Source organism: Elephantulus edwardii, unplaced genomic scaffold (assembly GCF_000299155.1).
Source record: "Elephantulus edwardii isolate Elephantulus edwardi_28Jun2011 unplaced genomic scaffold, EleEdw1.0 scaffold00026, whole genome shotgun sequence".
Lineage (NCBI taxonomy): Eukaryota > Metazoa > Chordata > Mammalia > Macroscelidea > Macroscelididae > Elephantulus > Elephantulus edwardii.
The window spans coordinates 4,306,840-4,333,189 of NW_006399776.1; the positions used below are offsets into that span (position 1 = coordinate 4,306,840).

Here is a 26,350-nt window from a genome sequence, read left to right on the forward strand (position 1 = left end):
GAAAAGGGACGCTGTGGGTTTCAGGGTGAAGATCTTCTCTCACTACTCTAAAGGGCCCCTTTGGCAGTAGGAAACACATAGACTATTATGGGGAAAATGGATCACTTTTGAAACGAGATTTTAATATACTTAACAAGATACTTTATTTTTAGATAACTATGGAGATGAGTGCACTGAGGACCCATAGAATACAGATTCTACAGGGATTACAAGGTATTCAGAGAAAGTCTTAGGTTTTGAATTTTCTCTGTTAATTTCCTATTCTCTAGTGAAGGCAATGAAAAGTAATAATTACACTGTCAGTATTTCTGCTTTTTCTCTTTGGGAAAAACCCTCTCTTAAGATGGTTCCTAGTCATAATCCTTTTAGACTATATAATCTCAAAAATGCTTACCATTGGGGGCAGAATGTTGTTATAGGAAACATGTATTGAGATAGGAATAAAAAAAAATAATGGATTGAAATATTTTTTGGTGTTCTTATTAGTACTTATCTGATTTTGGATAAATCACTTAAAATCTTTTAAGACAAAAAAGAATGTTAATGCTTGTACTCTCTATAACTGGTGGTTATATAGATTATGTGACATTCTGTTTTGAAGAATTATGAGAACTATGCTGATAACACTTGACAGCAAATGAGGGGTAGGGTTGGTTTTTTTTTAGGCGGTGATACACTTACTAATTAAAAGTTATCCTATTCTTTATAAATCAACTCAGAAAATGAGTGACTTTACAGAAAACATTTTTTTGCGTATGTGTGCTTCCCATTCTAGAAACGTATGAACCTTCTGAGCACCCAGACCAGGTTCCCTGTAACCTTTCCCAAGAACAGAGGAACAGTAGATCTCAGTCGTCATCTGATGCCACACTGCTACCTGCTCCCCTTTTCCCAGTTTTCCTGGACCCTCCATCTTTCCATGTGTCACCATCATCTACATCTTCTACTTTCCAAGCCCATGGCACTATCCCTGCTCCAGACTCATCAATTCAGATTAAACAAGAACCTTTGTCTCCTGAACGTGATGAGAATGTGAATACTGTACCACAAGGCTCTGCTGGTAGTGTGTCCAAGGAATTACCTCAAACCAATAGTATGTAAGCTTTTTTCTCCGGTAGTTGTACTAAGGCAATTTTGTATCTGTGATGTAAAGACATTTCATGTAAAATAAATAAATAAATAAAACATTTATTACAATTTTTAATTGACATTTTCTTTGTACAGGAGAATTCTTTAAAAACCTTTTCATATTCCCCCTCACCCTCAGTGTCCTCTTATATATATATAGTTATTAACCTGACTTTCTGTTAGCACCCAAAAGCTTTTGTTGTTGGGATTAGTGCAGAATTTATTTGGCTTTTGTGAGAGAAATGGGATTGAAGTTTGTAGATTTTTGGGTAAGGTATATCCTCTGATTTTTCTCAGCACTTAACCTGTTAAATATAGTCATGTGACCAAAATTGAAGGCAGGTGACTCGGGTCTGGAATCATCTCATAGCAATTTGGTTGGTTTTGAGAAATAGCTAGAATTTTCCTTATTTCATAAAATAATATTGGTTACCATTTGAGAATAATTCCAAGCTATTTAATATCCTGTTTGAAGTTTGTGTAATCAGAATGGTGCTTAATTGAATACTAAGTAAAAAGTAAGCAAAAAAAAAAAATCCATACTGTGTTATTTCTTGAGAAAAAACAAAACTGCTACTAGTATCCTGTTGTCCTAGGGCAATGGTGATGCAGCAGTAAATCTTACCTTCCATGCAGAGACCCAGCTTCAGTTCCCAACAGATACTTAGGTGCAGCAGACACACCTCTATTGTTGGAACCTTGTGGGTTGCAGTGATGCTTGTAGACTTAAGATGTACTGGGAAGGAAGGCCTGATAAAACTCGTCCAAAAATATACCAATAAAAATCACAGCAGTTGGGTCTTAACCCATCATGCAGATGGCACTGAATTGGGCAATATTTCATTTTGTTGTTCATAGGTTGCCCTGAGGCTGACTCGATGGCAGCTGAGTATAATCCTGTGACAATGCTAGATACCTGGATCAAATATATATTCTTTTTCATACTGATTTTATGAGTAGAATTTTTAAAATGTAATGATGGCATAATAGTGACTTTCCAGCTAACTTTAAACAATAGCTTTTATTAAATTCCTTATAATTACAAAAATAGTTTATGTTCATTGTAAAAAATTGGGAAATGGAATGTTTATGTATATTTGTTATTCTTTGAATCTTAAAATCCTGTGTGTGTTTATATATAGACTTCATATAAAGAACAAATTACAGTGCTTTTTGATACAGTCTAGAGCCTGAGTTGGTTCCCCCTCCCTGCACTCAATGTATCATGTTACTTTCTTGTTTCATTAAAATATTTCATCTGAAATATTTTTGTTTTGCTAGTAGAATAATATTTGAATAGTTGCCTAGTAACCTGAATGTCAAATAATTTCTATAACAAATCTTTAATATTTAGATTTCCCTGTATATTTTATTATTTACAAAAATACATGTTTCTGAATATATCTATGATTATTTCAACAGTTTACATTCTACACATGAAACAACTAAGTCAATGAAAACATTTTCAATAAGGTGACTTTTAAGCTGCTGATTTATAGCTAAATTTGTTATGGATAGGTAAAAACCCTTAACAAGATGAATTGATACAGTGACCGCAACAGTGGGCTTGAGTCTGGTGAAGGCCCAGGATAGGACAAGGCTTTGATCTATTGTTTATAGGATGATTATGAGTTGTAGTCGACTCAACAGTGCCTAAAAAGACATAGGTAAGATGTATAGTGAAAGCTACTAAGAAATAAAAGGGAAAGTACTTTGGCTAATTAGATATGTAAGTTGCACAATAGGGCAAGGTTTAAATCCATTGAATGTAAGGTCACTGTGAGTCAGAATGACCTCCCCAGTATTTGTTAACACAGTTGTCTCCACAATATCTAACAACACAGAATCTTATTTAAAATATCTGAATATTTAAAATAAGAAAGAAAAAAGATAATTCTGCCTTACAGAGGACTCAGAAATAACATATGTATGTTACTTGTGCAAGGGAAAATATAGTTAGTATGTAAGGTGTGGGCAGCTAAAGGATAGCCCTAACAGTCATAGTTTTGTTACTTTACCATGGAAATGTAATTTTTCATAGACATTTCATCAGTGATAAATAATTTGAAGTTTATGACTATAAATAGTGAACACAAAGATGCAATAATTTTTCTCTTCCCAACTCAGGAGAGATCAGTGACAGTTGTCCAGTTTATCCAGTCATCACTGCAACATTGTCCTTATCAGAGCTAACAGAGACTGTCCAGGAGGCTAGCCAAGAATTGAAGTGTTCTGTGGAACAAAGAAATCTCAGAAACAGAGAAAATTCTCCCTCTTGCCAATCACCTTGCCTTCCCAACGTAAATAAAGAAGGAGAAGAACTAACCAAAGTCAACAGTGGCTCAGAAGCCTGTACAAGTTCTATTCCAAGATTATCCTTTGCTTCAGAAACTCCTTTGGAGAAGGAACTCCATTCCCCAGCTGACCAGCCTGACCAGCAGGCAGAATCCACTCTGACATCTGCAGAAAGCAGAGGAAACAAGAAAAAGAAGAAACTTAGGAAGAAGAAAACACTACGGGCTATTCATGTTCCTGAGAACAGTGACACTGAACAGGATGTAGTTACTGCCAAACCTGTAAGGAAAGCAAAAACTGGAAAGTTAACTAAAGGGGGGAAAGTAACAACCTCCACTTGGGAAGATGGGAGAACGGGCCAGGAACAAGAAAGTGTCAGAGATGAGCCAGACAGTGACTCATCTGTGGAAATCCTAGAAATTCCTAATCCTCAACAAGAGATAGTAGCCATTGATTCTGCTGAATCTGGAGAAGAGAAACCAGACAGCCCATCTAAAGAGGATATCTGGAACTCCACAGAGCAAAACCCACTAGAAACTTCTCGTTCTGGTTGTGATGAAGTCAGCTCCACCAGTGAGATTGGCACGCGCTATAAAGATGGCATCCCTGTAAGGTAAGGATGCTGTGTGTTGGGTCAATCAGAATAACTTTCACCAAACATTAAAACTTTTTTATGAATCAAGTTTCTAAAAGAATTCTTTTAAAAAATACTAAGTATGGCTATGGCAAAATGAATTCTGTTAAAGATCAGATAATCTTGTTTTCTCTTTTGACTGTATTGTAAACATTGATTCCTTTTACTTTGCTTCAGATGGAAAAACTTATTTCTTATGTCGTTATTAGTTTGCCTCATTTAGAAAATATTTTGAGTTAGAACATTTTTACATTTTTTTTCAGTAGTAATAGTTAAATTGATCATAATCATGAATTATAACATTGGATATATTGGGCAAAATAAAATATTAAATTTCAACCTTATATTACTGTTTTTGATTTTGCTAGTTGAAAAAGAACATTTTTACATATTTACTGCCTCTCCTGCTTACACAGATGCTAAGGAGTTTTTTGGTTCTTTTTTAGTGTGGCAGAAACACAGACTGTGATCTCCTCCATAAAAGGATCAAAGAACTCTTCAGGTATTTTCCCCCCTCAATTTTACTTCTTTCAGTTCTTTTTAAACTAAGTAGATAAAAAGACTTCTGTTTATTAGAACCAAGGTTTAAATTAGTTAATCCACATTTAAATCTAGTTAAATATACTATTCAGGGTTTAAAATCTGTTTTGAGAATAGGAAAACTGCATTGATCAGTAGTCATCCTTGGTGTTCTTGCCTTATTCTGCTTCTTATCCCTCTTATTTAGCTTTGTAAAAATGAATTAGTATTGATGTGTCATTGGCTTCACCAGTATTTTCTTTGAAAAAGAATTGCTTTACAAGTATCTTACTCAAATAAATAGCAGGTAGCAGGAGAAGAATGATTTAGAGGGATATTGAGTACCTTCCAGACAGGAGGAAAAAATTCACTAAGGATCTGTCCTTTTTTAAATCCAAAACTTACCATACTAAGGAACTTTATAATGAAGATCATTCATGAAAAATATGGTCAATATCTAGGGAAGTAGCTTTTAAAGAGGTGCTTTAAAAAGAGGTGCACTGCTAAACCAAAGACACCTCTTTCTGGCGGTTTGAATCTACCAACTGGTAGAAAGATGGAGTCATCTCATGTACTATATACAACCTCTTAAAATCCACTGATGGGAGCTCTGGTGATTTAGTGGTGAGGAATTATGCTGCCACTCAAAGGTATGTTGCTCAAATCCACCAGCAGGAGATTCCCAGAGTATGTGGGAGAAAGATGGACAGTCTCCTTCCATGTTACTTACTTTCTCTGAAAAACCACAGGAGGGTCATCTGTGAGTCATTTCTGACTTGATAGTACTCAAGAACAACAACAAAACTCACTGGAGCGTCAGCTAAGAGTCATTTTCTACTTGACAGCAGTGAGTTTTGAGTTTGAACTTTTTTTTGAGTCAACACTACTATATAGTGGTTTTTATTTTTTTAATTTCTCTCCCCCACCCTGAAAAAACACACCAGAAAATAATGTCTTTGAAACATATTTTTGTTTTCTAGAAATATCTTCAGAGCCAGGAGATGATGATGAGCCCACAGAAGGGAGCTTTGAGGGGCACCAGGCTGCAGTGAATGCAATACAAATATTTGGGAACTTACTGTATACCTGCTCAGCAGATAAAACTGTCCGAGTTTATAATCTGGTGGTAAGTTGATGTATCTGTTTGGATGATTTTGTTTGCAAGTTATGGAAAATTGAACATGCTCTCTTTTAAATTTTACTTGCTATTCATCTGAGAGCTGGACAGTGAATAGAGGTGACAGAAGAATTTTTGAGCTGTTATGTCAGAGAAGAGCACTGAACAACCTGTGGACGGCCAAGAGAACAAACAGATATGTCTTGGAGAGGATATAGCCTGAGTGCTCTTTGGAGGCAAGAATGATGAGCCTTCATGTCACATACTTGGGCATGTTGCTAGGAGGGGCTGGCTGTTCTTTGGAGAAAGCGACATGGTGCTTGAAAGGATGGAGGGTTGGCAAAGGAGAGGAAGATACTCAATCAGGTGGTTGACACAGTGACTGCTGCAGTGGGTTCTAATGTGTTAGGAAGAGTGAGTATGGCACAGGATAGGACAGGGTTCAGATCTGTTGTTCCTGGGGTTGCTATGAGTTGTACTCAACTTGATGACACCTAACAATAAATCTTTTAAGAAGTTGAGATTTTGTTTTTAAAAAACGCAACAGAAGCAGTTACTGTTGAGTGGGTTGCAACTCATGCTTACCTCACATGTATCACAGAGTTTTCAGTGGCTGGGTTTTTTAAATGGTTAAAAGGGAATCAGATTGCCAGGTCTTTCCTCAGAGTCACCTCAGATGGACCTAAATCTCCAAGCCTTTGTTAAGCATATTCATTGTCCACCAAGGTAGACACTCCTCAAACAATAATTAAAAGCTGTATCAAGGAGTCCTAGTAGTATACTGATTAAAGTACTTGATACTAATAGAATGGTAGGCAGTTTGAACTTGTCAGCCCCTCCATGGGAGAAAAATCTTAGCAAGCTGCTCTCATAAAGATTTTGGCCTCAGAAACTTTATGGGGCAGTTCTACTCTGTTCTGTAGGTCACTGAGTCAGAATAGTCTTGGCAGCTTGCAGCAACAGTATTGGCTGTCAGTAGGATGGGCTTGATTCAGCAGTTTAGCAAGTTACAGAAGACTTAGTTTCTTTTCATCTTCCCATTTAACCTTCTCTGATACTGCCTTTTTCTAGAGTTACTTCCCCTTCTAAGATTGTTGCCTGGAGCCCACCACTGAAGTCCTGTACATTATTACTTCCTGAGCTAGTCACATGTAGCAAGACTAGGGAGATTACACTGATAGACTTGACTAAATAGGTCCTATCCGTGGACTTGGTGATGATGTTACTGTCATAACTATTGGACAGTAGAAAAGGAGCAAAATAAACACTGGAGAGATTTTAGAGGAGAAAAGAGTTCCTAGATGAGTCAGTAGTTAAGTTTTGGACAATGAGAGGCTGATGGTATATAATCAGTCAGTGGTGCCTTAGAACTAAGGCCTGGTGATCTGCTTCTGAAAAGTCACAGCCTTGAAAACCCTATGTCATAGTTCTTCTCTGCACCCTGGATTGTGCTTTGAGGTGGAATAAACAGCAAATAACAATAACTCAGTGCCATAGAATGATGCTGACTCTCCATTAAATTTATGGGAGGAGAAAGCCATCTTCTGAGGAGTGGTGGATAGCGGAGACATTTCTCATGATAGTTAATAAACTACAAAATCAAATTGGCAAGGAAAGCACTACCTTTTCACTACACCACTGTTAGTATAATCTGATGTTTATTACTCTCAATCTTCCTAAAAATTTGAGTATTGAACATGGTCTAAATCATATTAATTATTTTTATTAGCAGTCATAACCAATGTAGGAACACCATTTTGTCCAAACACACACAATAGAAGTATTTGAGTAAAATCATAGATGATTGGCCAAAAAAAATAAAGTGTTGACATAGACATGGATATAAGTTCTTTTAGCCTAATAACATAATGGGGGTGATGAGTGATGAGCAAAAAGTATGGATGCCAAGAAGTAAAAGAAAAAAAATCCCCCCACAACCCACTGCAGTTCAGTCAGTGCTGACTCACGGTGGCCCTCTATTGAGTTTTTGAGGTTGTAAATCTTAATGGGCGTAGACTGACTCCTCTTTCTTCCATAGAACAATTGTTGGATTAGAACCAGTGCTGTTTTGGTTGGCTGTCAGATATGTTACCCAGTATGCCACCAAGCTCCTCCATTATAAAAATGTCTAAATAAAATTTGGGAGATCAGTCTTAACTCTAAATTGTAAGAAATGCAGTGTGTACTTTCTAAGTAGGATCTCAGAATGGTAGAACTTCATGTTATGTGCTGAGTTGCCTGCCACTCATAATGACCCTTTGTACAATAGCTCTAAACTCTGCTCTATTCTGAGCCAGTCTCACTGTCTTTGACACACCCATCTCACCTGGGTCTTCCTTTCCTGAGCTGTCTCTTACCCTTCCAAGCATGATATCCTTCTAGGATTCATCCCTCCTGGCCACATGCCCAAAGTGAGGTAGAGCCTTAAAATCCTAATCTCTAAGGAGCAGCCTGGTTTTACCCTTTTAAGGATAAATCTGTTTGTTCTCTTGGCAGTCAGTCGTATGTTCTATACTTATCTCCAGCATCACACTCAAAGGCATCAATTCTTTTATCATCTTTGGTCATTGTCCAGCTCTCTGGTGCATAGCAAGTATTTGTCAAGACCATGACCTTAATCAGGTGTATCTTAGTCACCAGACTGACATTGTTGCTCTTCACTTTTGAGAAGACCTTGACAGCAGCTTTCCCAAGAGCAATTGATCTTTTTAATTTATTGACTGCTGATGCAAAAAAATGTTAATTGTGGAGCTGAGCAAGCTGAAATTGTTAACAAACTCAAATCCCTTTTGAAATCACAGCTAGACTACTAAAAACTGTGATGGCACCTGCATGACTTTAAATATTACAGAGGGTTCACTTACTGTACTGATCAAATACAGGAACTTACCTAGGTAACACTTTCCAGTTTAGATTTGCTGGTTCTTGACCAGAGGTTAGAGAGCCTTACCATGGTATTAATTTAGTTTATCTTATAATGAATTGCTCTGCTGTGAGGTTTTTTTTTGGCGTTTTTTTTAAATATAGCTTTGCTAACTTAAGATGGCTTTATCTTAGTACTTGTGCGTGTTTGATAAGCATTCAGAGAACAAATACTTGAGTATCTTTTATGTGCCGGGCACCATGCTTTACATTGAAGGTACAGAAGTGCATAGTATTTCTGAAAAAAAAAAAAAAAAAGAAGTGCATAGTATTTCTAGTACCTTTTTGTTGAGTGAGTGCATTATTACTTACTCCTTCTATATCCTACAAGTAATTACCTGGTCTGTGTCTGCCTTTAGAGTCGGAAATGCATAGGTGTCTTTGATGGCCACACCTCTAAAGTGAATTGCCTTCTAGTGACTCAGACATCTGGAAAGAATGCTGCCCTTTACACTGGTTCCAGTGATCACACCATTCATTGCTATAATATTAAGGTAGGTGGGTCCACAGAAATATAAAAAACTTTAGATGGAGTTGATGTAGCAGCTCAGTAGTGTCACAGGGAACTTAATTTCTTTTTTTGGCTCTTTACTGTGCCTTTCATGGTTGCCTGGAATGATAGGGGAATTACTGAAAGACAGTATGAAGCAACATTTGGCTTGTGATAGTGGTTACACAAATGTGTCCCTTATCAAAGCTTAATGAAATGTGTGTGTGTGTGTGTGTGTGTGTGTGTGTGTAGTATAGGTGAATTTTTTATCTAAACATACAAATATAATTCTCATTTGAGAAATGATTTATCAGTAAAGCTTGAAACAAATCATAAACAAATTTGGTAATAATCCTAAGAAAAACAGGGAAAAATAATTCTACTGTAAGATAGGATAGACATAGGTTTAATATATGGTGTTTAGGCCTTTGCGAAAAATGCATGTTTCTGTATAAATTAACAGAAAAATGTACCTTAAAATGAGGAAATACAAATAACCATTTGAAAGCAATACAGTTTGCCAGTAAATGGAAATGGAAACACAAGTACCGTGCCATTTTTGACTCATAGAATTAGCAAAAAAAATTTCTTAGACTTTTTTTTTTTACTGTTTTTTTATAGCTCTAAATCAATGATATTTGGCATAGTGGAACTATTTTTAATGCAAAAACATACCATTTTTTAAAAAATTGGCATATAAGTTGATGCAGTAAAGTACACAAATTTTAAGTTTGATGAATTTTTACATAAGTATTCATTTGTATAGCAGACACCAAGATCAAGCTAGAAACCATTTCTGTTCCCCTAAAAATTCCCTCATAAGAACCCCCTCAAAGGTAGCCGTTGTTCTGGCTCCTGGCGTTATAGTTTCCTTTTTTCCGGGTTTGAACTTCAAATTGCATGTATTCTTTCATGCCTAGATAGCACAGTGTCTGCAGTTCGGTTATGTTGTGCATGTAGCGATGCTTTCTTTTTCATTGTTAGCAGTATTCACCTTTCCCCATTAAATTATAAATAGACTTCATAGGAATAACCAGAGGCAACGTGCATCTTAACTTGACCATATTTGCTCTTTCTTAAAGATTTATCATTTTTTAGTTTTATTTATAATTTTATGGGGGAAATACTAAAAGATTAGCTCTTTTAGGTACAAAAAGATTGGGGTAAAAGTTAAAGGTTTGATCTGAACTATATGTGTCCATCTTGATTTTGACATCTGTATTCAGACCCCCTTCCTCACCCCGCCAGTTTTATTTTAACTGATGGTTATAGATAGACTTAAGATTGTGTTGCAAGCAGCCACATCCATGGACTGCACATACTCTTCAAAAGCAGTTATCTGTTCTTTCAGCATATCTGTGCCAACTTTATCATCTTCAACTAAACACTGTATTTGAAACTTCTTAATTCCATATCTTACCAGTACTAGCTTAGAAAAGCCTTAGACCAAGCCATCTACCTAAATACTTCTAACACACTCTTACACACTCTCACACTCTTACAGTTTTGCCGTGTCAGTGTCATCATCCCAAGGCTTTACATCTAGTGAGATTAAAGACTTGGCAACAAGTACAGGTTTTTTGGCTTTCTTTGATTCATGCTGTGCAAGATGTTCTTCTCTTAGCTTCTTTGCTTCCACACTTTCTCCTTCTCCTCAGATCCAAGACATTGAGGTCATCAGTTTACTCTCTGCAGCTACACTTCCTGTGGTATCTTCCACATTAGCAAGGTCGTATTCGCCCAAAGATTTCTTCACTCCTGGCAGGCTGCCCTTTTCCTTCCCATAAGATTTTATGTGATTATACCAAATACAGCATGACACAGGTCAGCAGGTGAGGGGTGGAGATAACTTCAAACAACGCCGATGTAGCTCTTGTCGGCTTGGTGATCATTGACCTGGAGGCCAGCAGCAGTGTTGAGGTTCCTAAAGCCCTTGATGTTGGCTGTATTTGGAGTTAGGCAGCAGTGGAGGACAAGAAGAGGGGAGGAAGTCAGCTCCAAGCACTCATAGAGGAGGGGAAAAGGGTATCTAGGCTTTTTAAAAAAACTGTCTTCAGTCATGCAATATCATTCGACTGATATTGAGTACTTACTATGTGTGGCCCTAGACTAGGTTCTAGGTGATATAATTTGTTACTTTTACCCAGTTTTGAGAAATTAATGGAAATAACATCTTGTCATTCAAAACAAATAATGATTCTTAAATCTGAATGTGCATCAGAATGATAATGACTTTTTTTATTATTATTAAATTTTATTAGTTTTAATGAACATTTACAGAGATTTTGGGTTTTCATTCATTCATTGTTGCACTGTTTTCTCCACCCTCCTCCCCAGTTCGTTCTTCTTCCCCCGCCGAATGTCTGTTTTAATTGTCCAGTTGCCACAGTGCTTGTCAAAGCCAGCAGAATGATAATGACTTTTTAAAAAATATTGATTCCAGAATTGACTGAACTAAAATTTCAGAACTTGGGAATGAAACTTGTGGGATTTTTTTTGTTTGTTTTGTTTTGTTTCCTGAGTTATTATGACATGAGGACTAAAGATAAGCTAATTTGGTACCAATTTAAAGGAAGTATTTAGGAGTCATTAAAATAGACAAATAACCAAAGGAATGTACATATTAGATTAATATAAATACCAAATATGTAAATATAACTAATTTTAGATTAAATGTCAAATGTTGCTTTATCTTTTTCTTTTACCACATAATTTGAAAGACTGAGACCCAGTTTATTCTGGTCTGTAAAGAATTTCTATATTCCAAATAGAAACAGGAATAGCATTATTAAAATAATAATGTGTAACATTATTGTAATAATGAGTAAATTATCAGAATTCTGTTTGCTTTTATTGTTACCTACAGTTTCTAGGTTTGGGGCTTTATGTTTTTAAATGGAGGGGAAATCTAAAATAGTACTGTACGAAAGAAAAGATGCTGCATTTTTTTTTCTCTTAAGAATAATTTCCAGCAGGCTGTGGTTCCAGAGGACTTGCTTTCACACTCTCTATGCCATTACCCTCTGATGACTAGGCTTTGTGTATTTTACCAGACCCGGGAGTGTGTGGAGCAGTTGCAGCTGGAAGACCGGGTTCTCTGCCTCCACAGTAGATGGCGAATCCTCTATGCTGGTCTCGCAAATGGCACTGTAGTCACCTTCAACATAAAGGTTGGTGACTGGAGGAGAGAAGGCTGAATTCGTATGTTACTTAAAAATAGTATGTTATATGTGAGTGGAACAGAAGGTGGCACGCATTTTCTTTTTTTTTTTTTTTTTTTTTTTGGTATAAAGAGGCAACAGAATTAGCCTCTAGCCAAAAGCTGTTCTCTTCCAATTGAACCGAAACAGAATCCTCCTTTCTGTTTGCTCAAGTTCAAATGTACCGGGACCCAAATGTAACTCAGGTACAGTAAGCCAGATCTGAAGATTTGTGGCCAAATAATGAGTCAGAAGCTACCTAAGTGTATTTAATTTTAAGAATGATGCCATGAAAAAAGAACTTTAATGCTTTTGAGTATGACGTTGATGTGGTTTGAGATTGGTTAAGGGTTTCGTGAATATAGCTTATTCACCATGGTTTAATCAGTCAGGGGTTTGCCTTCATATCCATGTGACCTCATTTTCCCCATCTCAAAGATAAAAACCTAATTAGGATAAAGGTGGTATGAGTTGACACTACATGTGGTCCTATAATTTTAAGAGTTTTGCCACCACTGGAATGAGAAATGTCAAGAGCACAGCAAAGACAGGATGGGAATGGCAGCAGTTGGAAAATTCAGAATAGAATGGATATGAGAATTTGAGTACAGTTAATAGAGTTGAGACTTTGTACTCAGGCATTCTTTCTGTTTGTTTTAAGGCTTCCCAAATGCTTTTACATCAAGTAAAAGTGACTTCTTTTTCAGAACAACAAGCAACTTGAGGTCTTTGAATGCCATGGTCCTCGGGCTGTCAGCTGTCTTGCCACAGCTCAAGAAGGTGCCCGAAAGCTGCTGGTTGTAGGATCTTATGACTGCACCATCAGTGTTCGTGATGCACGGAATGGACTGCTCCTCAGAACGTTGGAGGGCCATAGCAAAACCATTCTTTGCATGAAGGCAAGTATAGTAAAAGAGAGCAGGAACTGTCTGGTTCAAATGGAATACTTTTGAATGACATTTCCTGCATTGTTTAATGCATTATTTAGAACAGCAGAAGAGCAAGAATTATTTTAATCCTGTCTCTATTCTTAAATAGAGTGATACACTATTATTTTTAATGTTAAACTGAGAAACAACAAAAGTACATCTCAGTGTAAAATATACATATTCTTTAATGCCTCTCTGGGCTAGTTGTTAATTATTCTCAAGAGGCAGCATACCCTGTAACATATGACTGATTTACCAGAGTGCCTGGTGATGGGGGTGGGTAAGTTCCAGTTGAGGAAAATTGTCTGAGAAACTTAATATACCTTGATAATGTTACCTCAAAGTAAGAAGAAAATTGAATTTGCCAATGTTTGGTACTCATTCCAGAGGAAACTCAGAATCTTATACTAAATTGAACTCACTGAATTTTCTTCTTTAAGGTGGTGAATGACCTTGTGTTTAGTGGCTCCAGCGACCAGTCAGTTCATGCCCACAACATTCACGTAAGCCATGTTGATGTAGTGTAAACAATAAACAAATCTTGAATAGAAGTGGCAGATAAAGGATTCTCAAACATCTACTCATTTAAGCTCTTTACTCAGTGAAAAGATTTATAATAATTCCTGTGCTTAAGCTCTTGGATAATGTGAAGCACCTTAGACATTTTTACATCACCAGAAATTTTAATGGGGACAGACTCAGATGTTTAGTTTAACTTGAGATAAACTGAGCATCTAAAGTTCTAAAAATAGATATGATTTGTAGCTTAAAATAGATACATGAAACAACAGAGATACTGTTCAGATCACACAGCCACTGTAGTTGAATAGAAGTTGAATAGAATATTTACTTGAGGTAAATAAATCACTTCAGTTGCTGTAATCAAGGATGCTTTGGGCAGAATATTAAATGATCCAGGAAGTATTAAAAGAAGATGGAAGGAATGTACTGAGTCATTATATAGAAAGGAATTGGCAGATACAGAGGAATTTAAAGAAATAACATATGAGCAAGAGCCTATGGTGATGAAGGAAGAAGTTCAAGCTGCTTTGAAGGAAATAGCAAAAACTAAGGCCCCAGGGATAGATGGTATACCAATTGAAGTATTTCAGATAACAGATGTTGCCCTGGATGTGCTCACCAAGTTGTGCCAAGAAATCTGGAGAACAACCACTTGGCCAACTGACTGGAAGAGATCTATATTTGTTCCCATTCCAAAGAAAGGTGACCCAACTGAGTGTGGAAACTACAGAACAGTGTCATTGATTTCACATGCAAGCAAGATTCTACTGAAGATCATCCAAAAACGATTAGAACAGCACATCAGCAGAGAACTGCCGGAAGTCCAGGCTGGGTTTAGAAGGGGTCGTGGTACTAGGGATATCGTTGCTGATGTTAGATGGATCTTGGCTGAAAGCAGGGAATACCAGAAGAATGTCTATCTGTGTTTCATTGATTATGCAAAGGCATTTGACTGTGTGGATCATAACAAACTGTGGCTGACTCTGAGAAGAATGGGAATCCCAGAACATTTAATTTTGCTAATACGAAACCTATACTTGGACCAAGAGGCAGTAGTCAGAACAGAGCAGGGTAACACTGCATGGTTCAAAATTGGGAAGGGTGTACGCTAGGGATGCATCCTGTCTCCATACCTTTTCAACATGTATGCAGAGCAGATTATCCGAGAGGCTGGGCTCTATGAGGAGAATTGTGGCATCAGGATTGGTGGAAGACCTATTAACAATCTCCGTTATGCAGATGACACAACCTTGCTTGCTGAAACGGAGGAAGACCTCATGCACTTGCTGTGAAGGGTCAAGGACTGCAGCCTTCAGTATGGACTGAGGCTCAATGTCAAGAATACAAAGATTCTCGCCAGTGGAACAATTGACAGCGTCAGGATGGATGGTGAAGAGATTGAGATTGTTCACAGCTTCAGTTTGCTCGGCTCCACAGTCAACACTCTTGGCACCAGCAGTCAGGAAATAAAAAAGCGTATCGCGATGGGAAAGTCTGCTGTTAGGGACGTCTCTAAAGTACTCAGGAGCAACAGTGTCTCTCTGGAGACTAAGGTACGCCTGATACAGGTCATGGTATTTGCAATCGCTTGTTATGCATCAGAGAGTTGGACAATGACTAGGGAGGACAGAAGGAGAGTGGATGCTTTTGAGCTGTGGTGCTGGAGAAGGGTCCTGAATGTACCATGGACTGCCAGGAAAACAAACAGATTCATCTTGGAGAGGATTAAGCCAAGCTACTCCTTGGAGGCAAGGATTCTGGGGCTTCGTCTGACATACTTTGGACATGTTGCCAGGAGGGACGGGTCCTTGGAGAGGGACATGATGCTTGGGAGGGTGGAGGGACAGCGCAGGAGGGGAAGACCCTCTATGAGATGGATTGATTCGGTGACTGGGGTAATCGGGATGGGTGTGTCAGAAGCGGTGCAGTTGGCACAGGATAGAGCAGGGTTTAGAGCTGTTGTGCATAGGGTCGCTATGAGTCGGAAACGACTCAACGGCACATAACAACAACAACAACAATGCTTATTCAACATTTTAGTTTATAAATCTGGGAATTATCCTACCTCAGTTATCTTAACCATGTCAGCCAAATTGAATGAGATGATAAACATACTTAGAAAGCTGTAATATAGATAGATAGTATTGGTTTTTTGTTTTTTTTTTACGTGTGTACCGTCAAATCGGATCTGACTGGTACAGGAGGTGATTGTTCCTCCTTCTTCAGCAGAGCATCTGGTGGATTTGAACCGTGCACCTCTGGGATTGATAGATAGATAGTATTGTAGCTCCTCTCTGTGGCACTGAATTTTCTTTTTCTGGATGTATTTTACATATTTGGAATAGGTAACAGATATTTGAATACTTTATCTAAAATGAATTTGCCCCAAAAAAGTGAATTTGCCTCTTAGAACTATAAAATTTTAAAAATCTCAAAAGTTGAGAAGAGTACTAAAATCTGCTCTAGTCATAAAGACCTTTCACAGAGGAAGATACCAAACACATGAAGAAATGATCAAAATCACTGGCAATAAGAGATGCAAATTATAACCATAGTGAGATAACCATCTCACCCCAGTAGCAGTGGCAGAGTAAAACAGGACAGCAAGTAATGTTGGAGAGGATGTGGAAAGATAGAAACTCTTATACACTGTTAGTGGAATTTTAAAATGATACAACCACTCTAGAAGGCAGTTTGGTGTTTCCTCAATGAACTGAATGTAGAAATTCCATAAGATCCAGATATTCCACTGTTTGAAATATACCCCGAGAGAATGAGAACTGAGGCACAAATGGAGATTTATACACCATTGTTCATAGCAGCATTATTCACCACCTCCAGAACATGGAAACAGCCAAAATGACCAACCACAATCGAATGGATTGAGAAATTATGGTACATTCACACAGCACGTAGGAGCAAAGATTTTGAAAATTACTACCCAACTTGAGAGGGACTACAGAGCATTATGCTAAGTCAGCTCACTCAGTCCGATAAGGACAAATTCTGTATAAGACCATTATTGTAGAAATAGATAACTAGTAAAATGTGTATGAGGATCTAAGAGAGGATAGCAGAGGGGTGAGGATGGGCCGAGAGTTTGGTAATCTTAGGGTCGCACAATTTAGATGGTGGAGGGAAGGAAGAGTTAGGGAGATTGGAAAGATCCAGTGTGAAAAACACTGTATATGAACTTTGTGAGTAAGCCAGTATAAAATAAAAATTTTATTAAAAAGAGAAAAAAAAGATCTAATGACTCCTCACCTCTCTTCTGGTTCAGACTGGTGAGCTTGTGCGCATCTACAAAGGTCACAGTCATGCCGTGACTGTGGTGAATATCCTAGGAAAAGTGATGGTGACCGCTTGCCTAGACAAATTTGTTCGAGTCTATGAATTACAGGTAAAACTTTAGATTTGATATTTTTGGCTGAGTGATTTTGCAGAGGTTGTCTACTTGAGTTTGTTGTTGATTTTTGATACAATAAGTCTGGGGTGAACCTAGCATGAAGAAACTGATTTATGGACCTTACTTTCAAAAACATTGCTGATAGATAGATAGATAGATAGATAGATAGATAGATAGATAGATAGATAGATAGATAGATGATACAGTTATACCTTAGGATTCCTGAGGGATGGATTCCAAACTCTGCAAATGTTCAAATCCCTTAAATAAAATGGTGTAAATGTGCATTTAACCTATGCACATTAAAGTATCTTCTTACATACTTTAAATCATCTCTGTATTACTTGAAATACCTAGAACAGTCAATGTAAATTGCATATTCACTTCCTGTTAGTTTTTGATGAGTTGTCTTGACCACTTAATTGCTTTTCCCCCCTTCCTTTTTATCAAATATTTTTGATCCATGGTTGTATGTAAATAAAAAACCAAACTCATTGCTGGTGAGTGGACTCCAACTTGTGTTGACCGTGAGATTTCCGAGGCTGTAAGGATGAGCAGATCGCTTCATCTCATCTTAGCAGCCCAACTCTTGACTTGTTTATACTCCGAAGGCTCTTAGTGCTTAAATGGTTTCTGGAGAACTAAAATCTTTTTTGTTCTCTTTATATGCAATTTCATGTTTCAGACTTCAACTCTACCTAGCAATTGATTCTCTTATTTGTGATTGTCGACTACAACAAAACTGACTGGAAAGACTGCCATTAGCTCATATTTCTTTTATGGTACTAGTGACTCGTCTTTAGACTAGTTTACAAGTATAAATAACCTTCATTTTCTGCCTGTTTTTTTCTCCCTCTGCCTAAGTCCCATGATCGATTGCAAGTTTATGGAGGACACAAAGACATGATTATGTGTATGACCATCCATAAAAGTATGGTGAGTTTTATTGGTCACATACTTGCCTTTGTTTTTATTAAAAATTCTACAGACTGATAAAAAAGGTACTGGTTATTACTTCTAAAAGGTACCATCTGTTTTGATATGCCTTATTTATGAAAAGCCTTTCTCTTTATATAAAAATAGTGAGAATATTTCACCTTTTTTCATAATTGCTAAAATAATTACAACAAAAATCTTAATAGTCACCATTAAAAAGTGATATAAAAGTACTGGCTCTAAAGGACACCCTTCCATAGCAAGGAAGGTGTAACTTAGTGGGGCAGTTATTCTCTTCTTTTTATATATAGAAAGGATTATTTAAAAATTTCAGGTTGACTTTCCTTTCACAGATACTCATTATTCTTTGCAATTTCTAAATAAAACCACTTGATAGAAAAAAAAAATGGAGTGGTAATTTTTCCAGATACTGTGATCTGGTCAGAACATTGGAATGAAGTCAGACAATTTGGCAAGTGTCACAGTTAACAGCAGACCTAAAAGTAGAAACTAATGTGTTTGACCCTGCTAAGCCTTGGTTTATTTTATTTTTAAAATCATAGAGACCAACCACAACAGATATTTTTCAACTGAGCAGTAGAATGCTGTGTTTCAGTGAAATACAGAAGCCTAATATATCTGACTAATAGAAGCCACAGCTGCACCAGTTAAAGTATAAGGATGATGCTTCTCACCCTGCTACTCTGGTCTCAGTCATGGCCCCAAGAGAGTACCTTAGGAGCATAGTGTCTGAATTAGAAAATCTGCAAAATCCTTTCCTGTTCTTGTACTCTGGGCCTGGTTTGGTTTAGTTTAGATTAGTGGTCTTGTAGCTGTAGACTATTACTTTGAAGATGCTGTGTGTTTGTTTTTCTAAATGTGATTTTGGTCTGCTATAATTAACTTCCTTCTCCAGATCTATACTGGCTGTTACGATGGCAGTATTCAGGCTGTGAGGCTAAATCTGATGCAGAATTATCGCTGTTGGGTAAGAAGTTAAACTTAACTTGCCACCATATTTAGGAATTGTTATCCCTAGGCTAATTTGTAGATCTTCATTATCATCAGTTTATCATTTTTATATTTTAACATCTTTATGGCTTTGACTGTAAAACAAGATTTCCTTTTTAAAGATTGACATTTAAAAATAAAGCAAAGTGCTGTCATATTTCTTTAATAAAAAGTCCAAGACAAAGTGTATATTTAAATATATTCTTTCTACTCAAAGATTGTCTCCTAGATTATTTTTATAGTGTTTTTAATTGTAAAAATAATAAATTTTTATCAAAATGTTCATAATACAGAAGTCAAGAATAGAAAGTATGAGTGTTTCTTTTCATGATTTGCATCCACTCCTTAGGAATTACAGATGTTATTAGTTTTGTGTTTATCCTCATTAGTATAGAAAATTTATAGTTTTGTGTTCTACACCTCACTTATCTGGGCTAAATTTCCTGGTTTTATTTTGGGATAGGGACTGGTGGTGAACTCTCCAAACTAACACCAATCCTGATAAAGAAATGATATGTTGTTTCTTCACTTTTGTCCAAAGAAAAGTTTTGATGGCACTGATTGCTCCTCCCATCACCTGAACCTTCTAACCTTTCCAGCATTGATGGAATAAACTCCATTTTAGGCCTTTCCATAGCCTAAATACTTTTCTATTTTTAAAATACACTCCTATCAAATCCAAAACCTCTGTAAAAAAAAAATAATAATAAAATTTTAAAAAAAGAGTGAGGAGGAAATGGAGAAAACAAAATAAAAAACAAATATTTTCCAGTAAAAAAAAATACACTCCTATCTTTGTTTTAGTTTTCTCAGTGAAGACAGCAGTTTTTAGAATATACAGATAGAAAATGGATCTATGTAGAAAAAGGAGAAGCTACTTTTCTGGATTTAAAAGGAGAGCATAGTACAGGGGAAACATAAATTTACATTACTTTTTAGAAGTGAACATGTTATAATCACAAGATGTATTACAAACAGATCTATGAAAAAGCCAAGACAGAAAGGGCATTATGTGTTCTAAGAAGTGAAAAAGTGAAACCGACCTGCATAAGTTAGAGGGTTTTTTTAAAAAGTAGGTAATCACAAGATTGTGGTTAAAATGATAGGTTATGGGTAAAGTTAACCTTCCATGGCAAACAGTGCTTTCTACAGCACATCTGTCTACATAGATAGTTTTTTTAATTAGACCTTTGTATTTTCAAGTTCATAAATAAACACTTTTTGAATTATTAGGAAATAATCTTTATAAGTAGTATAAGAACATTTTTTGCCTTTTTAAAATAAATGGGCTAATAAAAAAAATAACTGAGGCAGAATCTCATTTATGGTTTAAACTGACATTTTTGTTAACGCAGATGGATCTTAGCTGAAAGCAGAGAATACCAGAAGAATGTCTATCTGTGTTTCATTGATTATGCAAAGGCATTTGACTGTGTGGATCATAACAAACTGTGGCTGACTCTGAGAAGAATGGGAATCCCAGAACATTTAATCGTGCTAATGTGAAACCTACACATGGACCAAGAGGCAGTAGTCAGAACAGAGCAGGGCAACACTGCATGGTTCAAAATTGGGAAGGGTGTATGCCAGGGATGTGTCCTGTCTCCATACCTTTTCAACCTGTATGCAGAGCAGGTTATCCGAGAGGCAGGGCTCTGTGAGGAGAAGCGTGGCATTAGGATTGGTGGACGATCTATCAACAATCTGTGTTATGCAGATGACACAACCCTGCTCGCTGAAACTGAGGAGGACCTCATGCACTTACTGCAAAGGGTCAAGGACTGCAGCCTTCAATATGGACTGAGGCCCAATGTCCAGAAGACAAAAATTCTCACTACTGGACCAATTGGTAGCATCAGGGTGGATGGTGAAGAGATTGAGATTGTTCACAGCTTCAGTTTGCTTGGCTCCACAGTCAACACTCTTGGCACCAGTAGCCAGGAAATCAAAAAACGTATTGCGATGGGAAAGTCTGCTGTTAGGGACCTCTCTAAAGTACTCAAGAGCAACGGTGTCTCTCTGGAGACTAAGGTGCGCCTGATACAGGCCATGGTTTTTGCAATCACTTGTTAGCATCAGAGAGTTGGACATTGACTAGGGAGGATAGAAGGCGAATTGATGCCTTTGAGCTGTGGTGCTGGAGAAGAGTACTGAATGTACCATGGACTGCCAAGAAAACAAACAGATTCAGCCTAGAGAGGGTTAAACCAGGCTGCTCCTTGGAGGCAAGGATTCTGGGGCTTCACCTGACATACTTTGGACATATTGTAAGGAGAGACAGGTCTTTGAAGAGGGACATCATGCTGGGTAGAGTAGAGGGACAGCGCAGGAGGGGAAGGCCCTCTATGAGGTGGATTGATTCAGTGACTGGGGTAATTGGGATGGATGTGTCAGAGGCAGTGAGATTGGCACAGGATAGAGCAGGGTTTAGGGCTGTTGTACATAGAATCGCTATGAGTCGCAAGCGACTCGATGGCACATAACAACAACAACAATCTTTGAATATTTGCCAGTCGTTTCCTCATATGTGTAGCACAGCAACTGAATTAAAAATTTTTCCAAGGTATCTCTTGATAATTTGTTTACTTAACAACAACAACAGCTTTGTTACATTTTCTAGCAAGGAATACATTTTTTTAAAAGGTGATTATTTTCTGCTTCCAGACTGGGGGGAGATGAGCAAATTTCTGGTTGCACATTACTTGTACTTTTTAACTGAGTTGTCTTATTATTTTTTTTGTCTAGTGGCATGGCTGCGCTTTAATATTTGGTGTCATGGATCATTTGAAACAACACTTGCTTACTGACCACACTAATCCTAACTTTCAAACTCTGAAGTGTCGCTGGAAGAACTGTGATGCTTTTTTCACTGCTAGGAAAGGATCTAAACAGGTTTGTTAGTAGAACTTGAGTTTAACCTGGGGCTCAGTAGCCTGCTTAGAGCAGGACTTTACAGACGACAGCACATAGGCCAAATCTAGCTCCTTGTTTGGTTTGGTAAATAAAATTTTATTGGAACATAAACATACTTGTTTGTTTATACATTGTGGTGTTGTTGGGTAAGTTGTGACAGATACTGTAGAGCTGGCAAAGCCTCCAGTATTTTCTTTCTGGCTTAGAGGATAACTTTGTTGAATTTCACAGTTGGAAAATTTGGTTGATTATTGAATACATCCCATTCCATTTTAAGGGAACTTTGGTAGTCTGTTGGTAAGGAGCCATGCTGCAGTCCCACAGGCACTCAGTTTGAATCTACCAGCTGCTTTAAAGATGAGCACTCCTATATGATTAAAATTCTGAAAATTCACTGGAGGGTAAGCTGTGAATCAGTTTTGGCTTGACAGTACACAGCGCCACAGTCATTTTTAAGGAAAAAAATATTCAAATGCCAGATGAGATTTTTTATTGTACCCCTTTTGCAATTGAGCTGGTTTTTGTCTAAATAAGACAAGAAACTCTCACATTCTTTTGCCTTACAGGAATGTTGAGATTTGGAGCAAATAGGGAGGGTTACATTTTTACTTTTTAGAAAAAAACTGGTATTCATAACAAGGTTTCAGAGGAGAAATTAGGTGGTTTGGGGTAAAGAGTTTAACAAGAATGTTGAACATGGTTTCAGTCTAGTATCTCAATCTAGAGGTTTATTATTATTCTGTTGTGCTAAGATAAAAGCCCACTTTTAAATAAGTCATGTAAATTAGTCAGATACAGGCTAATGATTGCCTTTCAAATATAGATCTTATTTAGAATGTACCCAGGACTCTACTTTCATTTGACCACCTACAGTTTGCTTTACCACGAGCTCTTTCTTATGAATCTCTTTTCCCTTTATTCCTAGGACGCTACAGGACACATTGAACAACATGTTGAAGAGGACAGCAAAATTGATTCATAAAGTTTTTTACCTCCCATGTTGGGAAGTCATTAATTGACTCTTTTCATGTTAGACCCTCATAAGCCTTTCTTTTCCCTTCTCCAGGGAAGCAGGGAAGGAGAAAGTGGTTCCCATGCCAGGCTTCCCAGTTACCATGGGGTGATAGATTAAACTTTAAGTTCTTGCTGGAGGTTTGTCAGATTTAAACAAAATTGTACTTCTCTGAGGCAGTATGGTATAGTGATTTATGCTACTAGTGTATTTCAAATGTTTATTAAAGATCCAAATCTTACTTGGTTATCCTAATAACACATAGAGTTTATTGATTTTTTTTTTTCATTCTGATAGTTTAAACCTATAGTCAGACTTTTTGAAGTACAAGTTCAAGTTACAGGCTTTCAGAGGCAGTTTTCATTTCATTTCTTAACAATTATGTGTAGTTTGTCTCAGTGTTCTTGGCATTGTAGATGAACAGCACTGCCTTTAGACACTAAAAGACGAATAGTAGATTCTAAGATCTAGAATAACTGCTCTGCTTGCTATATTTAAGGATTCAAAATGCAGATCACATAATGAGAGGTCCTCGTAGACAGTGCTTCCTAGTGGACCTTGCAGGTTTTAATGGTGTGCTCATTGTAGGCAGCACACAGACTTTTACATTTTGCTGTTGATCCAGGCTCTTCCTCCTGCAGGTACTCTCAGGCTAATTGAACTGGAGTGACATTCATCTTCTTTTCTCATTTCTGACACCAAGCCTCCTGAGAGTTTGAAACCACTTGATTCGCTCTATAGCCTGCCCCTCTTTTCTCCACTGTATAGCTGTCCTATACTTAGAGCAGCCTTCATTACTTCCCATGGACTCAACAGTATGCTTTCTACTTGCCTGCAGCACTCATGAGGGAAGAATTAGGATCAAACACCTGTATACAATTTTTAGAACCATTTTCAGGCTTAGAAACTTATTTCTGGAAACCATTGTCTTTGCCTTTTCACCCAGCTAGAGAGAAGGGTGGAGAATGGTGAAGGTTAAGAATCTTACCTGTCCATTGAGAGCAGCAAAACTAACAAAAGTTCTACTGGAATTGCTTTCTTTTTTGGATTTTGTCTAGATTCATACTATTAAAAGGTATTTCCAGCCTTTTGCTTTCAGGTTTTCAAAACTCAGAACAGATTCTTCAGGGAGAAAAAGAAGAAAACCAGTACCATGTCCTAAGCTTTGTAGTGTAAGGCCTCTTTGTTTTCTGGAACCAGAGAACGCTGGTTTCATCCCACCCTACACACAAGTCTACTCGTCTTTGTTAGGTCCTTGGGCAAGGGTGTTTTCAGTGGTTAAGTTTCAGGAAAAGTCTGCAAACCTTCTGACATGATATACACAACTGTATGTTCTACCTTTGAGGAAAGGGTCCCAGTGGTTCTTACTAGGTTCCCAAAAAATATTAAGAGCTTATCTAGGAGCTACTAATGACAGTGTTGAGAGTTGCAAGATGCTTAACAGAGAATATTCTTTTGCATAAAGTGTATTTGTACAATTCTGAGACTGTGAAACTTCCACCTTCCATGCCTGCTCTGCTTCCTGTAAGGGTGACCAAAGAAATCAAGCTGTCTTTGGGGTGTAGAGTGATGATTTTCCAGGAAAGTGTATTTAAGCATACTGGTACAGCTGGCACTTTTCTCTGGGCTTTCATGGGACCACATTGGCTGGGCCATGTGAGCCTTGGATGCTCTGTTGCAAGGGTGCTTTTCTGTTCTGACTGATAGCATGTCTGAAAAGATGAAAGTAGTGGAGCCTTTTACAACAGGAAGGAGTACGTGAGGTGTTGGGCAGTTGTAGAGGAGTTTTTGAGGGTATTAAACATTGATAGAATCAGTAAGGGCTATGATTAGGTTTAACTTTGGAGACTCGTGCACTTATATCTGCCTGTGTGTATACATAAGTGAATGTTCTTTTGTATGTATCAGTACATGTGAGCACTTGTAATATTTTTCTTTCACTCAAGTTTTCTTTGAAGTAATGGCAGTAACATCTTTGTTTTAAGGATATGTGAATTTTTTTTTCACACCAGGTTAGTGTGCACGGTTCTAGCTCTTTTTTTAGAAATAAAGGAGCCATAAGCATCCTGCCTGCTTAGGGTGTGTTATTTCTTTAAAGTGTCTTAAAAGTTATTCAGAGCTTTGACTATTTTTTAACATCTCCCACCATGTTGAGATGAAATCTAGCCCTTCCTTCCCTTCAGAGAAGAGCAGTGGTTAAGGAATTTGTATTGACTTAGTACCTTAATGAAAAGAAGGAAACTTAAATAACCTGCCAGAAACCTTCTCATTTCTTATAAGGAGAGTTAGAGGCCATATTTAGGATGTTGTTTTCATTTGACTGTACCTATATCTGAAGACTAGAAATTAGAAAACTGTGGCATAAGTCTTTTTATGTGCATATGCTAATGTTTTCTTAGCATTTTTTTTTCTGATAAAATAACAGTTCAAGTTTAAATCAGGCTCAAAGGTGTATTTTTACATATTCCTCTACTTGGTTATACAGTAATCAAATAAAGGTGAAAATCAAACTCTTTAAAGAGTGAAGTATTCTCTCTACCAGATGTTATTTGCATATGAGATAAGGTCATTACTACTATGTACACTATTGCTTTTGTAGGGATTTGTTTTCTTTCAGAAGTGCTTGAGTGTTTTAACTCCTGACCTCCGTATGCTTTAGGGGTAATATTATTGCTGTCTGATTGTTTGCCCAGCAAAGGGTTTTTCTTTTTATATTCAGTGGACAGCTTTTGTGACTAGGCATGTTGATTTTGTTGGAATAGGTGTACACTAACTGGAATGGTATGGTGTTTTTAATGGAGGAAATTCATTCATTGGAGGACAGATTGATACATATTGAGTAATGGACTTTTGAACGCCTGTACCCTCTGGTTTGCTCAAATGATCGCAATTTAAGTACACTTACTTACTGATTTTGTTCCTATTAGGTAAAGGAGTGTTTCTAGAGCTATGAGGAAGGTTGTGCCTGGCTTATTTATAAAGTAGTGGTTTCAGCCCTTTTCCAAATCATCGGGAATCTCATCATTGATTTTAATGAGTAGGACTAGACCCTATTGTAGAGAAGATTTGGGCCATACTGTATTCTGTACACATATTGACCAAATCCATTATATCCTCTAGTTAAATGGCCTTGCTGAGCCTCTTGGCTGCTAAAGTTCCCCAGATATGCTGTAAATTCAAGGGGGTGGTCAAGTAAATTGGGAAAGAAGGGCCTCAAGAAGGAATGACTGTTGAAGATCTTTCTTCTTTAAAGAGAAATACATGCCCTAGAGCTGCTCCAGCATCCTTTGTTTCTAATTTTTAAAAATATATATAA

At 37.3% G+C, this 26,350-nt stretch overlaps 1 protein-coding gene and 1 pseudogene across 1 annotated transcript in view; one reads left to right on the forward strand and one right to left on the reverse strand.

Moving 5' to 3' along the window:
• ZNF106 (zinc finger protein 106) overlaps positions 1–23,004 on the forward strand; it is a 33,474-nt gene extending 10,470 nt beyond the window's left edge. Inside the window, 14 exon segments of the mRNA XM_006883216.1 lie at positions 100–213; positions 776–1,093; positions 3,256–4,036; positions 4,504–4,559; positions 5,557–5,702; positions 8,975–9,109; positions 12,159–12,275; positions 13,013–13,204; positions 13,675–13,737; positions 17,037–17,156; positions 18,027–18,098; positions 19,015–19,086; positions 21,855–22,001; positions 22,948–23,004. Coding sequence (XP_006883278.1) covers positions 100–213; positions 776–1,093; positions 3,256–4,036; positions 4,504–4,559; positions 5,557–5,702; positions 8,975–9,109; positions 12,159–12,275; positions 13,013–13,204; positions 13,675–13,737; positions 17,037–17,156; positions 18,027–18,098; positions 19,015–19,086; positions 21,855–22,001; positions 22,948–23,004 — 2,390 coding nt within the window.
• Positions 10,361–11,815, reverse strand: LOC102847400 (annotated as a pseudogene).
• Positions 23,005–26,350: the final 3,346 nt, after the last annotated feature.